At 45.4% G+C, this 16304-nt stretch overlaps 1 protein-coding gene across 11 annotated transcripts in view; it reads left to right on the top strand.

The window, feature by feature from the left end:
- DCTN1 (dynactin subunit 1) overlaps positions 1–16304 on the top strand; it is a 394031-nt gene that overhangs the window by 361348 nt on the left and 16379 nt on the right. For all 11 annotated transcript variants that reach the window (XM_069207920.1, XM_069207653.1, XM_069207629.1 and 8 more), the window contains one exon: positions 10162–10235. In XM_069207920.1, coding sequence (XP_069064021.1) covers positions 10162–10235 — 74 coding nt within the window. The remainder of the gene's footprint in view (positions 1–10161; positions 10236–16304) is intronic.

The following is a 16304-nucleotide window of genomic DNA, read 5'->3' as shown; positions in this document are numbered from 1 at the left end:
GTTCAGTGGTCATAAGGGGAGAACAGCTGTGATGACAAATCTCACCTTTTGATAGCTGCAAAGCAGGACATTGAAATACATAAGAATTACTTGAACTTCTTTACTTATGAGCTCTTAAACCTGCATGGAGCCTACCCTAAGCAAGCACTGATGCTTTGTGTGAAGAGCATAAATGATGGTGTAGCATGCCACCTTATTTAAGTGAGAGCTCAAAACCCTGTTAACTCAAATATTCTTGAGCAAAGAAGTCACAAACATTGAGATTAGGGATCCATCTCAGATGACTTCACACTTCTCCTGTGACTCACTTCTGGGGTTTTGTGATCTTTCTGTACGCTTGCCCTTCAAGGTTTGCAATGTGTAGGGAGCTGGCCCGGTGTGTGGTGGGTACCTATGGTACTTACACCTTATACCAGGACCAGGTATCCCCTCTTAGTAAAGTGTCGCCAGTGTCTAGAGGCCAGGCTCTCTAGAGGTAGCTGTGGCTGAGCCGCCAAGGCTTATCTAGGAGACATGCAAAGCTCATGCAATACCACTGTAGTCACACAGCACTTACACACCTGAAAGAAAACATTCAGTTGTACAAAAATAAAGGTACTTTATTTTTGGAACAAATCACCACAAAATACTAGACAGGTAACCCACCCGTAGGAGGTAAGTAATCCAGTAAATATATACACTAGTAATAAAAAATAGGCATAGAAAAGGTTAGAAAACAGTGCAAACAGTAATAACCAATAGTGACCCTAGGGGGAGCACAAACCATATACTAAAAAAATAGAATGCAAACAAGGTACCCCCACCTAGGTAAGTAAAATGTGTAGATGAGAGCTGGGAGTACTAGAAAACCACAGAGGTAAGTAACCCAGTACCCTCACTCCCCCCAGCAACCAGGAATGCAGGAGTAAAACACTGGATTTTCCCCAGACCACCCAAAAGGAGGGGAAAAAAAAGAAAAGAAGACACCCGGACACGACTGCAAGAAAACTAGCGGTGGATTCCTGAAGAAAGAAGACCTGTGTAGAGAGGGGACCAAGTCCAGAAGGCACAACAGAGCCCAGTGGGGGTAGGAACCCCTACCCACCACCCAGAAAATGCAGGAGTTGGTCGACTGTTGAGAAGAACAGGTCAGCACTGCAGCACAGAAACTTGAGATGAGTTTCTGATGAATGCAGAAGGTGTCCCACGCTCGAATGAAGATTGCAGACGGTTGTCGGTGCAGGAATTCCGCCAACAAGCCTTGGCAAAGGCAAACTTGCGGTTAGTGGAAAAGAGGTACTGCCGGGGACAAGCAAGGCCGAGGAGGACTCAACCCAGGAGGGGTAGTCACAGGGGAACCCTCAGCATCACAAAGAGTCCACAGGAGCAGAGACAGCACTCACAGGAATCCCACAGGACCGGGAAACAGGAGTCAAAACAGAAGCCCATGCAGCACTAAAAAAAGAGGATCCCACGCCGCAGGAAAACCACGCAGGAGGCTGTGCTTTGCAGGATGGAGTGCTGGGGGCTGGAGCTACACGTCGCCTGGAGATCCCATTGAGGAGATGGAAACAAGCCTTGGCAGCTGCAAGAGACGCAGTGCACCGGTGTACTGTCCTTACCTCCACCAAAGTGGGACAGCTGGCAGAGAGGACCAAGAGGATTACTCCGGACCACCACCCGTGATGCAGAATCCACGCAGCTCAGCAGGAGAGGGGATCCACGCAGCGGGTCGTCACTTGTTGTAGGTGCCTGCGGTTGCAGGATAGTGACTCCTTCACTCCAAGAGAGATTCCTTCTGCTTGTATAGGATGAAGAGTTGCGGTCTTCTGAGTATGCACAGCCGGGGAAATGTTGCAAATCTGGCAGGAGACATGGAAACTAAGTTGCAGAAGAGTCTTTTTCATTGTAGCAGCGTTTTTCGGTTCCTGGAGAGTCCATTTGCGGTTCCAGTGGCCAGAGGTTGCAGAGGAGTCCTGCTAGAATCCTGCAAGCCGAATATGAGGACCCACCCAAGAGAGAGACCATAAATAGCCCTGAAAGGGGGAATTGGTCACCTAACCAGGGAAGCCCCTGCCTGGCCTGGCCACTCAGGTGCTCCCAGAGTTCCCCAACAACCTTGGAAACAAGATGGCAGAACCCAGAGACCCTCTGGAGGAGCTCTGGGCACCACCCCCGGGGTGGTGATGGACAGGGGAGTGGTCACTCCCCTTTCCATTGTCCAGTTTTGTACTAGAGCAGGGACTGGGGGTCCCTGAACTGGTGTCGACTAGTTTACGCACAGAGGGCACCAAATGTGCCATTCAAAGCAAACCAGTGGCTTGGGGAGGCTACCCCTCCCAAGCCAGTCACACCTTTTTCCAAAGGGAGAGGGTGTCACCTCCCTCTCCCAAAGGAAATCATTTGTTCTGCCTTCCTGGGCTTGATCAGATCAAGCAGCAGGAGGGCAGAAACCTGTCTGAGGGGTGGCAGCAGCTGGGCTGCCCGGAAAACCCTGTAAGACTGGTGGTAGCACTGCTGGGGGTCCTATTAGGAGCCCCCAGAGTGCATGGAATCATACTTCAAATACTTGCAACAGTATTGGGACATGATTCTGACATGTTTGATACCAAACATGCCTAGGTTCGGAGTTACCATTATGTAGCTGGACATAGGTAGTGACCAATGTCCAGTTACGTGTAAAATTGCGTCCCCGCACTCAGGAAAATGGATCTGGAGTATGTGGGGGCACCTCTGCTAGTGCTGGGGTGCCCTCACACATAGGTACCTGCACCCTGCCCTCTGGGCTAGGAGGCACTACCATAGGGGTGACTTATATTGACCTGGTGTAGTGACTTATAGTGAAAATGGGTGCATGCACCTGTTTCATGCAGGCTGCAATGGCAGGCCTGCAAAACCCTTTGCATGGGCTCCCTCTGGGTGGCAGAATAACTGCTGCAGCCCATAGGGATACTCTGGAGCCCCAACGCCCTGGGTACCTAGGTACCATATACTGTGGACTTATATAGGGGACCAATATGCCAATTGTGAAAAGAAAAAGGTACAATTTAGGGGAGAGGGCAAAACTACTGGGGTCCTGGTTAGCAGGAACACAGTAGACACAGTCAAACATACTGACAACAGCCAGAAAATGGGGGCAACCATTCCAAGAAAGAGGGTTCTTTCCTACACAATGCCTCAGCAACCTGTTTGCCAAAAATATTATTTTAATGAAAGGGGATGTCTCTAACTTTTGCTTGCACTTACAACCTTAAATATGTGCTCTTAAGTTGGCTGTATTGCCTCGTAGCCATAGCATTACCCGTCTGATGGAAAGAGACATAAACTGAAAAAAATAGAATAATGAACAGAGGAGTAAATAGAGCAATCAACAAGGGATGAAAAGCATGTCTCCCCTCCTTTTAAATGAACCTTGGCCTGTACTCTATCTTCTCAAAAATGTTTTCAAAATAAGTTGATATGTTGTGCCAGACTTGCCTGTTCTACCTGGAATTGATGGCAGGGTAATTGGTTGCTTTGAGATTGGCAGCTGAGAGAGCACATACTCTTTTGCTCATTGAGTCCTATCTGAATACTTCCCAGTGTGGTGCATAGCATTTTTTGAAGAGTGCTAGTCTGTTGTCTAAATAACTGGATAGATCTTTATTTGATTAATCAGGCATGCATGCAGATAATCCTTATTGTTCGATGGCATCTGTCGCTGTAGATACACATGGTATGCATGAGCTCGCCATCTGGTGTTGGGTCGGAGTGTTACAAGTTGTTTTTCTTCGAAGAAGTGTTTTCGAGTCACGGGACCGAGTGACTCCTCCTTCTGTGCTCATTGCGCATGGGCGTCGACTCCATCTTCGATTGTTTTCTTGCCATCGGGTTCGGACGTGTTCCTGTCGCTCCGGGTTTCGGAACGGAAAGATAGCTGAAAACGGAAGATTTTCGACGGTATCGTTGCGATCCGTTTCGAGATAGACACATACGACGACGCGTTGAACATCGAAGCGCTTCGGTGCCCTTCGGGGTAGATTTCGGCACCCCGTCGGGGCCTAGTCGGCCCGACCGCGTGGAGAACAACGCCGATGGAACGGACCCCGTTTCGATTCTGCCCCGAATGCCACAACAAATATCCTTATACGGACCTACACTCGGTCTGTAACCTGTGCCTGTCACCCGAGCACAGCGAAGAATCCCGTGAGGCCTGTCGGGCGTTCCGGTCCCGAAAAACTCTGCGCGACCGTCGAGCGAGAAGACTGCAGATGGCGTCCACGCCAAAGGAGCGTCGACAGTTCGAGACAGAAGAGGAACAGGAGGAATCCTTTTCCATCCAGGCTTCAGACTCCGACGAGCTAGACTCTACAAAAACTGTGAGTAAGACGTCGAGATCAGAACTTAAAAAAGGAAAGAAGGCCCAGGGGACACCACTGCCAACCGGCCATGGCTCCACCCAAATTCTCGGTGACCAACAATCGGCACCAAAAAAGGCCCATTCAGTGTCGAGATCGTCCGACTTCGGTCGAGACACCGGCACGCAGCCTCCTCGGGACCGAGAGAGTGCTAAACAGAAGCATCGACACCGAGAGTTCGGTGTCGACACGGATCGACGCCGAGACAGTGGCGCCGAAGACCATAGAGGCCAAGAATTTTCGGCACAGAAAAAGAGGAAGGTTACCGTGGAGCCGAAAAAACAATCAACAGGGTTTTCGGAGCCGAAAAAAGCGACATCAGACCCTGTTTCAGGCTCCTATACTGAAGAGCATTCTATGTCTTCACAAATGAAGAAACATAGATTTGAACAAGAACTGCAATCCACTGACGTGGATCACACGCAAAAGCGTATCTTTATTCAGCAGGGGACTGGGAAGATCAGTACCCTTCCACCTGTCAAACGAAAGAGAACGCTTCAGTTTACTCCTCAGCAACAAACAGCACAAAAGGTAACACCTCCTCCCTCGCCTCCACCTGTAACTCCGGCTTCGCCAACTTACACCCCGTCACATTCGCCAGCTCACACCGCCATGAGCCACGATGACCAAGATCAGGATGCGTGGGACTTGTACGACGCACCAGTGTCTGATAACAGCCCAGACACATACCCAACTAGGCCATCACCACCGGAAGACAGCACAGCCTACTCACTAGTGGTGGCTAGAGCAGCACTATTCCATAATGTGGAACTACACTCGGAACAAGTAGAGGATGATTTTTTATTTAACACCCTCTCTTCAACCCACAGCTCCTACCAAAGCCTGCCCATGCTCCCAGGCATGCTACGCCATGCAAAGGACATTTTCAAGGAGCCAGTTAAAAGTAGGGCAGTGACGCCTAGGGTGGACAAAAAGTATAAGGCGCCTCCTACGTACCCTGTATTCATCACCTCTCAGCTGCCACCAGATTCTGTGGTGGTAGGGGCTGCCAGAAAACGGGCAAATTCACATACTTCTGGGGATGCACCTCCCCCAGATAAAGAAAGCAGGAAGTTCGATGCAGCCGGGAAGAGGGTTGCTGTCCAAGCAGCAAACCAGTGGCGCATCGCAAATTCACAAGCGCTGCTAGCGCGATACGACAGAGCCCACTGGGATGAGATGCAGCATCTCATTGAACATCTCCCAAAAGATCTGCAAAAAAGAGCAAAACAGGTTGTTGAGGAGGGTCAAAACATTTCCAACAATCAAATACGCTCCTCCATGGATGCAGCAGACACGGCCGCAAGGACCATTAATACGTCGGTTACCATCCGTAGGCACGCATGGCTCAGAACGTCTGGATTCAAGCCAGAAATTCAGCAGGCAGTGCTTAACATGCCAGTAAACGAAAAACTTCTGTTCGGTCCGGAGGTCGACACAGCCATAGAAAAGCTCAAGAGGGACACTGACACTGCCAAGGCCATGGGCGCACTCTACTCCCCGCAGAGCAGAGGATCTTATAACACCTTCCGCAAACCACCTTTTAGAGGAGGGTTTCGGGGTCAGGCCACACAAGCTAGCACCTCACAGTCCGCACCGCCCACCTACCAGGGATAGTACAGGGGAGGTTTTCGGGGCCAGTATAGAGGGGGGCCATTCCCTAGGAATAGAGGAAGATTTCAAAGCCCCAAAACCACTACCAACAAGCAGTGACTCACACGTCACTCACCCCTCCCACACAACACCAGTGGGGGGGAGGATACGTCAATATTACGAAGCATGGGACAAAATAACTACAGACACATGGGTCCTAGCAATTATCCAACATGGTTATTGCATAGAATTCCTGCAATTCCCTCCAGACATACCACCAAAATCACAAAATTTATCAAAATACCATTCACAGCTTCTAGAGATAGAAGTTCAAGCACTACTGCAAAAAAATGCAATAGAATTAGTACCAAGCACACAAATAAACACAGGAGTTTATTCACTGTACTTCTTGATACCAAAAAAGGACGAAACACTGAGACCAATTCTAGACCTCAGAGTAGTAAACACATTCATCAAATCAGACCACTTTCACATGGTCACACTACAAGTGTTACCATTGCTCAAAAAACACAACTACATGACAACCCTAGACCTCAAGGACGCATATTTCCATATACCAATACATCAATCACACAGGAAATATCTACGGTTTGTATTCAAAGGAATACATTACCAATTCAAAGTATTGCCTTTTGGTTTAACAACCGCTCCAAGAGTATTCACAAAATGCCTAGCAGTAGTCGCTGCACACATCAGAAGGCAGCAAATACATGTGTTCCCGTATCTAGACGACTGGCTAATCAAAACCAGTTCGCTCACACAATGCTCAAACCACACAAATCAAGTCATACAAACCCTCTACAAACTAGGGTTCACCGTCAACTTTGCAAAATCAAACATTCTGCCAAGCAAAGTACAGCAATATCTAGGAGCCATAATAGAGAGTCATTCAACACATGTCTCCAAACCAAACAATACAAGCAAGAACAATACTACAGCTCCTAGGCATGATGTCCTCATGCATAGCCATTGTCCCAAACGCAAGACTGCACATGAGGCCCTTACAACAGTGCCTAGCCTTACAGTGGTCTCAAGCACAGGGTCACCTTCTAGATCTGGTGTTGCTAGACCGCCAAACTTACCTCTCGCTTCTATGGTGGAACAGTATAAATTTAAACATAGGGCGGCCTTTCCAAGACCCAGTGCCACAGTACGTAATAACAACAGATGCTTCCATGACAGGGTGGGGAGCACATCTCAATCAACACAACATAAGAGGATAATGGAACATACATCAAACAAAACTGCATATAAATCATCTAGAATTATTAGCAGTTTTTCAAGCACTAAAAGCTTTCCAACCAATCATAACCCACAATACATCCTTGTCAAAACAGACAACATGACAACGATGTATTATCTAAACAAACAAGGAGGAACACATTCAACGCAGTTAAGCTTGTTAGCTCAAAAAATATGGAAGTGGGCAATCCACCATCAAATTGGTCTAATAGCACAGTTTATTCCGGGGATCCAGAATCAGCTGGCAGACAATCTCTCTCGAGATCACCAGCAAGTCCACGAATGGGAAATCCACCCACAGATTCTGAACACCTACTTCACACTCTGGGGAACACCACAAATAGACTTATTTGCAACAAAAGAGAACGCAAAATGCCAAAACTTCGCGTCCAGATACCCACACAAGCAATCCCAAGGCAATGCCCTATGGATGAACTGGTCAGGAATATTTGCTTACGCTTTTCCTCCTCTCCCTCTCCTTCCTTACCTAGTAAACAAATTGAGTCAAAACAAACTCAAACTCATTTTAATAGCACCAACGTGGGCAAGACAACCCTGGTACACAACACTGCTAGATCTGTCTGTAGTACCACACATCAAACTGCCCAACAAACAAGATCTGTTAACGCAACACAACCAACAGATCAGACACCCGGACCCAGCATCGCTGAATCTAGCAATCTGGCTCCTGAAATCCTAGAATTCGGACACTTACAACTTAGCCAAGAGTGTATGGAAGTCATAAAGCAGGCCAGAAGGCCATCCACTAGACACTGCTACGCAAGTAAGTGGAAAAGATTTGTTTGGTACTGCCATCATAATCAGATACAACCACTAGATGCAACTCCAAAACATATAGTAAATTACTTGCTCCATTTACAAAAAGCAAAGCTAGCCTTCTCTTCTATTAAAATACACCTTGCAGCAATATCTGCATACCTGCAAACTACCTATTCAACTTCCTTGTATAGGATACCAGTTATCAAAGCATTCATAGAAGGGCTTAAAAGAATTATACCACCAAGAACACCACCTGTTCCTTCATGGAACCTAAACGTGGTTCTAACCAGACTCATGGGCCCACCTTTCGAACCCATGCACTCTTGCGGAATGCAATTCCTAACCTGGAAAGTTGCCTTTCTCATCGCCATTACATCTCTAAGAAGAGTAAGTGAAATTCAAGCGTTCACAACACAAGAGCCTTTTATACAAATACATAAAAATAAGGTCGTCCTACGACCTAATCCAAAATTTTTACCAAAAGTTATTTCACCATTCCATCTAAATCAAACGGTAGAACTACCAGTTTTTTTCCCACAGCCAGATTCTGTGGCTGAAAGAGCACTACATACATTAGATGTCAAAAGAGCATTAATGTACTACATTGACAGAACAAAAAACATCAGAAAAACTAAACAGCTATTTATTGCATTCCAAAAACCTCATGCAGGTAACCCAATATCAAAACAAGGTATAGCCAGATGGATAGTTAAATGCATCCAAATCTGCTACCTTAAAGCAAAAAGACAACTGCCCATTACTCCCAGGGCACATTCAACAAGGAAAAAAGGTGCTTCAATGGCCTTTTTAGGAAACATCCCAATGCAGGAAATATGTAAGGCAGCCACTTGGTCTATGCCTCACACATTCACCAAACACTACTGTATAGATGTGCTATCCGCACAACAAGCTACAGTAGGTCAAGCTGTATTAAGAACTCTATTTCAAACAACTTCTACTCCTACAGGCTAAACCACCGCTTATGGGGAACTAACTGCTTACTAGTCTATGCATACCATGTGTATCTACAGCGACAGATGCCATCGAACTGAAAATGTCACTTACCCAGTGTACATCTGTTCGTGGCATCAGTCGCTGAGATTCACATGGACCCACCCACCTCCCCGGAAGCCTGTAGCAGTTCAGAAGTTACCTTCAATTTTGTACATTTGTATAGATATTATTTAATCCTTTAATAGGTACATACTTACATTTTTCATTGCGCGGGCACTATTACTATAGTACAACTCCTACCTCACCCTCTGCGGGGAAAACAATCGAAGATGGAGTCGACGCCCATGCGCAATGAGCACAGAAGGAGGAGTCACTCGGTCCCGTGACTCGAAAACACTTCTTCGAAGAAAAACAACTTGTAACACTCCGACCCAACACCAGATGGCGAGCTCATGCATACCATGTGAATCTCAGCGACTGATGCCACAAACAGATGTACACTGGGTAAGTGACATTTTCATTTCTTTTCGAGTTTCACTTTTTCATCCTCTTCAATGAAAAATTACAGAAGATGATACATCCCAAAACTAAGCTTGCTTCAGTTCCCAATCCCACCTGTTCCTGCAGAATCCAGCAATGGTCGTCCTGCAAAGCCTTGTGTCTTGCAGATCTCTCCGATACCCAGCTCCCTCGCAGCCACATCCTATGAAGATGTCTCACTCTCGTCCCTAATCAAAGCTCTCTGTGAGGGCCCTTGCATGTCCCTTTTCACCATTATTAATGTCTGTCTCACTTGAGGCATCTTCCCAGAAGCTCTCAAGACAGGCTAGATTCACCCACTCTTAAAACAAAGCCTAGAGTAGATAGTGATGATGTCACCATCTGTAGATCCATCAGGTACCGAATATGAATCTATAAACGATACAAAGTGAGAACTTCGATTGGAGGTAAGTTACTTTTTTTACTTGCTTCTGAACAAAGCACTTTGTGATCATTTTGGGCTCTTTAGCTCTCAAAACTCACAAAAATTAAATTGAACTTGAAGTGTTGGGAGCGTCTTAAAAGTTCTGCCATTACAATCTTCTTATAAGGAATGGATCCGAGTTTTAAGTCATTTTTTTATTTGCCATTGGCTGAAAGCCTCCGAATAATTTGTATAGATGAATTTTAATTGTCTGTTTTTTTTGTCTTTTAGGGAGCCCAGCTGCGCAGCTACTGGAGCAGACAGCCAGGCTGAATTCTCTGAACGAAGCCATTGAAAAACTCAAGGTAAACCGGTTAGACACTGCATTAACTTTTGGGTAACTAGAGAAACTTGTCCTTTGCTAAACCCCATTTTTAAAAATCCTTTCTGTTACTTAAAGTTTTGAAAATTAACAGAGCTCTTCAAAAGATGTCTGTGTGCCATGCCACACTTTGTTTAAAAAAAAAAAAAAAAAAAAAAAAGAAAATTCCATCAAAGTAGTAATAGAGAACCCCTCATTAAGGATAGGGCAATGAAGGTTCTGTCTGTATTGATCTCAGTTGTTGTGCTCCTGTTCTTCCTTTTGCCAAGATTTATGCTGCTGCCTCACCCATTGTAGCCCACACCTGAGCCTTCCCATACCACTCATCTCACAGTATTATTTTCTATTACTTTCCTGGTTTAAAATAGCATGTCTTGAAGTGGCAAAACCACAATACTGTTAAATTAACAAATGTAAAATATATTGCAGTGTAAAGTGTATTTCACCTTGAAGAAAAACAAGCCCTAAAAATGACTTCTCTAACGGGTGATTCTTCATGTTCATTATGTAGTCTGAAGGCGATGTTATGGATCTTGTCGAAGCACCCCCCCCTCTAATGCTGTAGCGTATCCTGCAGATGCTGCTTCCACACTGTTCACACCTGCTCAACAGGGACTTGGACAATTGTCCCTCTTCTAAAAGGCACATTCTCTCACTTGGCACCAGGGCAACCTTGGTTTGGTGATTAAATCAAACCCTCCATAATTGAAGTCCTTTGTTAGCCAGCAATCCTGCCTTACCCGCTTGCTGTCTTCCTTCCACCGCACTTTCTCTGATGCTCGATCTTACTGCACAGGCAACCCGCTTACAAACCGTATCACTTCACTGCGGCTCACCTTGAGTTCCATTCCTCTTGAACGTTATCAAATTAGCTCCTGTTACTGAAATGTGCAACCCCGCTGTACTTTCTGCCAGTGTCACCCCTCTGTCCTGGAAGGAAATAGGCTGTTAATGTTACCTCTTCTTAAAACATGCATCCTAGTCCTTGTTGAGATGGTTCTGGAAATCGTTTCTCTGACACCTCATTCATGCTATAACGCTAACTAATGCATTCATAACTTTTTATTTTTAGTTATTGCTCCTTATTAAGCATAAAGACCTATTCTGACCAAAATGAGGTACTTAAGGGACAGTTTGTTTTATCTTCATTTCCATCATTCCATGAGAATTAGACGCAAATATATTCCTTGTCTCTAATGTCCAAACTATTCAGGCCTGTGGCACCATTGGCATTGACCTCTTTAGGTGCCAAAGGGGTTTGTGAACTTCAAGCTCGCTTTGAAGGATCTATATTTAGTAAAGCAGTTCTGTCAATGGTTTCCTTTTTTGTTTCCAAGGTCTTATTGGAAATTCCATCTTAACTAGAAGGGTTCTTCCTGTCTTTAAACCACTACCTCCTCAACTTTATAAGCCTACATAACCTGGATGATGCTCTGGATTTCACATTCTATCTCTATCGCCTAGTGAGCATGTGTGTCTCGTCTGACACTTATTGGCTTTGCCAATAGTTTTAGTCAACCACGTGGCCGCAAGAGGAGGTAGCAACCATCTTAGATTTATTTTTATTTATTTTTTTAATCAAAAGAAAATGTCATTTTGTAGTATTTTCACTGAGATAGTGTGTGTTGGTACAAATACTTTACACATTACTTCTGAAGTTAAGCCTGCCTGCTCGTGCCAAGCTACCAAGGGGGGTGAGTGGGGATTAACTGAGGGTAATTCTCCTTTACCCTGACTAGAGTGAGGGTCCTTGCTTGGACAGGAGGGTAACCTGACTGCCAACCAAAGATCCCATTTCTAACGTGGATACAGACTGGATCCTGCTACTGGACTCGGCTAGAGTGTGTCTGTATGCCCAAGTGCTGTTTTTGAGCATCTAGGACCCCCTGGCCGTGTTTAACTGAATTTCTCCTAACACCTCTGAAAAGTTGGGACTTGAAATGTTTTTGGATATCCAGAGTACCAGGGAAGTGCCCAAGACGTGGCGTTGCTTGCCTGAAGAAACACGTTTCTCCCACTGCAGGCCTCTCAGCAGCAAATCCATTTCAGCAGGCCATCGGCGAGAGGGTGTCCAGCCTTGTAAAGCTCAGGGTCAGATACAACCTGCACACTTGTCCTGCTGGAGGATTCTGAGCTAAAAAAAAAGAGATTAAGTAAAAAGGAAGAAATCTTGAACGGGCAAAGGACCCAAAAGTTTCCGACCAACGAGAGGACTTCAGTGAGAGTGAAATTTGACTTTTCCTGCCAAAACCAATGCCTTCAGCTGGACCTTGTCCAATGGCTATCAAACTTCTTCTCTACAGCCTGAAACCTTGCCCCCTAGAGGATATTGACTTCCATTTCAGAGATTAAGTTCCATGGTAAAATCTCTGACTGGGATGAATCTGGTTGGTGTATCCGACACGCTCTGTCGGCCTGAGATTTCACCTTGGTCCCAGTGTATCACTTCCACAGACTATCATTGGCTCCATCTCCGGCAAGATACCCAACACTGACCAGCTTCACCACCTGCATGTATGAAGTAGCCAAATGGATGAAAACTGGTGGAAATGTGTCCTTTCTACAGGGTTACTCTGGATCTTTTTTTGCCTTTTGCTGAACCCTATTTTATCTGGCTGTTGAACTCTCTACACTTTAACCCTGCCAGCCTGCAGTAAAGGGCTTGTACTCTTCCCTTGAACATGATAAAGCTGTCAGACCCCTGACAGGTATATTTAACTTAACTTTAAGTCCCTGGTAACAAGGGCATTTGAGTTAAATGCCTCAGATGTACTGCAGCACCCATTGTGCTATCCTCTACAGTGACAATGTAAACAGGACTGCAAGCCTTCCAGCAGCATATGGGCTGTGCAGGTTTTAACTGCAATTTCAAGCTGACAAATTAACCCCTTCAGACAGACCTAAACCTTCCTTTTACATACTTATAAGGCATCCCTAATTGGGCCTTAATGCGCACAATGCAGGGAGCATGCTATTTAAAATTGAACTTGTAAAAGTTTAATGTTAAGTGTTCTTACAGTGACTAGCACCTCAAAGCTGCTTTCACCATAGCAAGGCTGACTGTTCCGCAGGAAAACATTGGAATGCAATAATAAATACCAATACCGTTTCTCAGGAATGGGACTAGCTAGAAGGATTATTGATCAGCTATTTTTAATAATTATTAAAAATCCAGTTCAGTGGTGAAGTCTTATTATACCCCCCCCCAAATATTTATTTGGATAGTAACTTACAAAGTTATCTTAGCCCTCCCTGAAGTCCCTGAACCTAAATCTGAATTTTGCTCTACCACTTCTGTTGGCCAGTAATAGTATTTAATAGGTGTGAATGAGATATGAACCTCCTCCCAGGAACAGTGGGCTGACCTGAAAGGGCAGGGATGACCCATCTGAACCTGACAGAATATGCAAGGGGGGCTGGGAGGATCCTTTTTGGCGTTATAGTGTTGACTCCTGGGTGACTGCTGGGTTTACATGAAACACTGTGGGGCACACTGGGAAGGCAGAGAGCAGATGCCATGACAAATCTTAAGGATTAACTGTCTGGTTGCTGACGAACTCTGCTTTGTTCTTACAGAATTCTCTCTCTGGGTTTATTGTGGGTACAGCGACCGCCTCAAACAAGATTTTAGTAATTGATGTGGGAGGACACTAGGATTACCTTGATGGGAAAATGGTTACCATCCTGTTACTCTCCCCAAACACACTCCCAACCTTCAGAACCCAACCTGAGTCTGTCAGAAGACGTTCACCATCTAAAAAATATCCAAAGTTACTTCAGTTGGCTCTCTGAACTTTTACCCCACTAGCTGTGTGTTGAGCAGTCATTCACATCCACTAGCTCGTGTTAGGTATAAATGTGGCATCTCCAGGCGCCCACTCAAGAACACACCTGGACCTGAGGAAGAACATGAAAGGACTGGACCTGCTGGATGTGAATTGAGAGGATTCCTCAAGGACTGAGCCTGTTGCCTTTTGTACCCAGGACAAAGAAGTGGACTCCAAGGGTCAAAAGGCTGACCACCTATTAAAGTAAAAGGAGCACAAGAAGATACAAGACACCTTTTCCTGCAACGGCTCAGTCGACTAGTGCAACTGAACCTGGATTGAACCCAGCTGTTGGCCTCTGCCGGACACCCCCTGGATATCCACGTGCCTCCCCTGTGGTCCTGGGGGCTTGAGAAGTGTCCTCCTCTGATGAATGTGCACTTAGAGGACTAAGTCAGAATGCAAAATCTTTCACCATGACGAACCTGATTGGTGTAGCCAGCCGCACGCTATTGCGGTTCGCCTCAAATTGCGCCTAGGCCCGGTCTACTGTGACTATTAACTGTCCTCAGCGATTTGTACTTTTTTTGCATTATTTATACTTACAACTTTTTAAAAAACGACCTCTAGTTCCCCTTATTCGATGTTTGCTATTTTGTTTATTGATGTTTACTCTATTTTACTAATTTGGTTTTCCATTTTTATTGTTTTGCATTTTTACTAATATTTTGGTACTGTGTAAATACTTTACACATCTCAACATAAACCAGAGTGCTGTGTGCCTCAGCTATCAGAGGGCTTCGCTCAGGTTAATTGAGTGGTGTAAAAGTTCTCCTTTACAAGTGTTGTGATTATTCCTTGTGGTGAGTTGTCACCCATCCCAAATAATGATTAATAATTCAATTTATTACAAACCGCAGCTAATCAGTGTCCAATACAACAGTGAGCACCAGTTGAGTCCTCAGGTTAATTCCATGTTGGAAAATGTTAAGAAGGGCACAATCTGTCAAGACTATGGGTGCTGTGCAGACCCAACTAGGGTTGTGTTCAGTAGACAGCAGCCAAGAAAAGGCCCCCAAATCAGCAACCCTTGTCAGCAGTCATGAGTATCAGCAGCAGTCCTTGTATGACAAGCAGAGAGCCAGGTCATTGGCAAAGGTGAACACTGCCTCTGTGGCCAAGGCAAGGGGAAGGGTGGCACCTCCACCCCTAACCAGTAACTCGCCTGTCATTCCTCTCGATCGCAGAGCACCCGTCAGGGGAAGATTGGGGTTCTTCCTGTCACAGTGGCAGTAAATATATAGGTGCACGCATTGGCACAGCAGGGATTCTGTTTAGAGTCCCAAACTAGGCCACTAAACAAACCACCACTTCGCCATGTAAAGAATGAAGACTCATTGCAACACCCCCACAGTCCATGGTCAATGCATTGTGGATGAACAAGGCAGGAATATTTGGCTCTGCTTTTCATCCTCTACTTCTCATCCCAAACGTGGTGAAGAAAATGAAGCAAGAATCAATGGCCCTCATTCTCATACTTAGGTGAGAGCCTTTTTACTTCACATCGCTGGAAACGTCCATACACCTCCACAAAAAGCTATTTCGGAGACCAGACCTCCTGACTCAGCATAGGGGTCCATGGAGCCCAGCAGGCACCTTAGGTCCTACTTTTATCTGCCAGACCAGTGTATGCAAAACAAGCAGGTTTAGGAGAAGGATAGGCACACCATGCAGGTCTCCTATACTAGGAAATGGAAAAGATGTGTCCACTTCTGTCTAGAACAACAGAAAGGCTCACTGAAATCATCTGTTAAGCATAGCATCTACTGAGAGCAGGGTTGGAATATACTTCTCGTTGTTTACATTTAGGTGCAGTGACAGCCTAGATGCAAAATTGGGAGCATTTGTCACTTTTTAAAACACCTCAGACTATATCCTTACATGGAAAAAGACCTTAAAGGTAATTCCCCCAAGAACTCATCCATTACCAATCTAGAGTTCTAATATAGTTCTAATAAGATTGAAAGGGTCACTTTTTGATCCACTTCACTCTTTTCGTATGCTGTTATTTTCTTAGAAAGTAGTCTTTCTGTTTGATACTTATAAAAGCAAATTGCTCACCTTAGAATACTCCCCAGGCGCCATGCTAGATCCAGAAACTTTTTTTTTCTACAGCAATACACCAGTGCGCTGCTAGGTGGCGCTATGCTGCTACACAATGGCTTTATAATGTTTCGGAAGTGACAGAGTAGAGCCACATATCTGTGCCACTGCTGCGGCGGAGA

Source organism: Pleurodeles waltl, chromosome 1_1, assembly GCF_031143425.1.
Source record: "Pleurodeles waltl isolate 20211129_DDA chromosome 1_1, aPleWal1.hap1.20221129, whole genome shotgun sequence".
In the NCBI taxonomy this organism is placed as follows: Eukaryota; Metazoa; Chordata; class Amphibia; order Caudata; family Salamandridae; genus Pleurodeles; species Pleurodeles waltl.
This window is presented reverse-complemented; position numbering and strand designations above follow the sequence as displayed.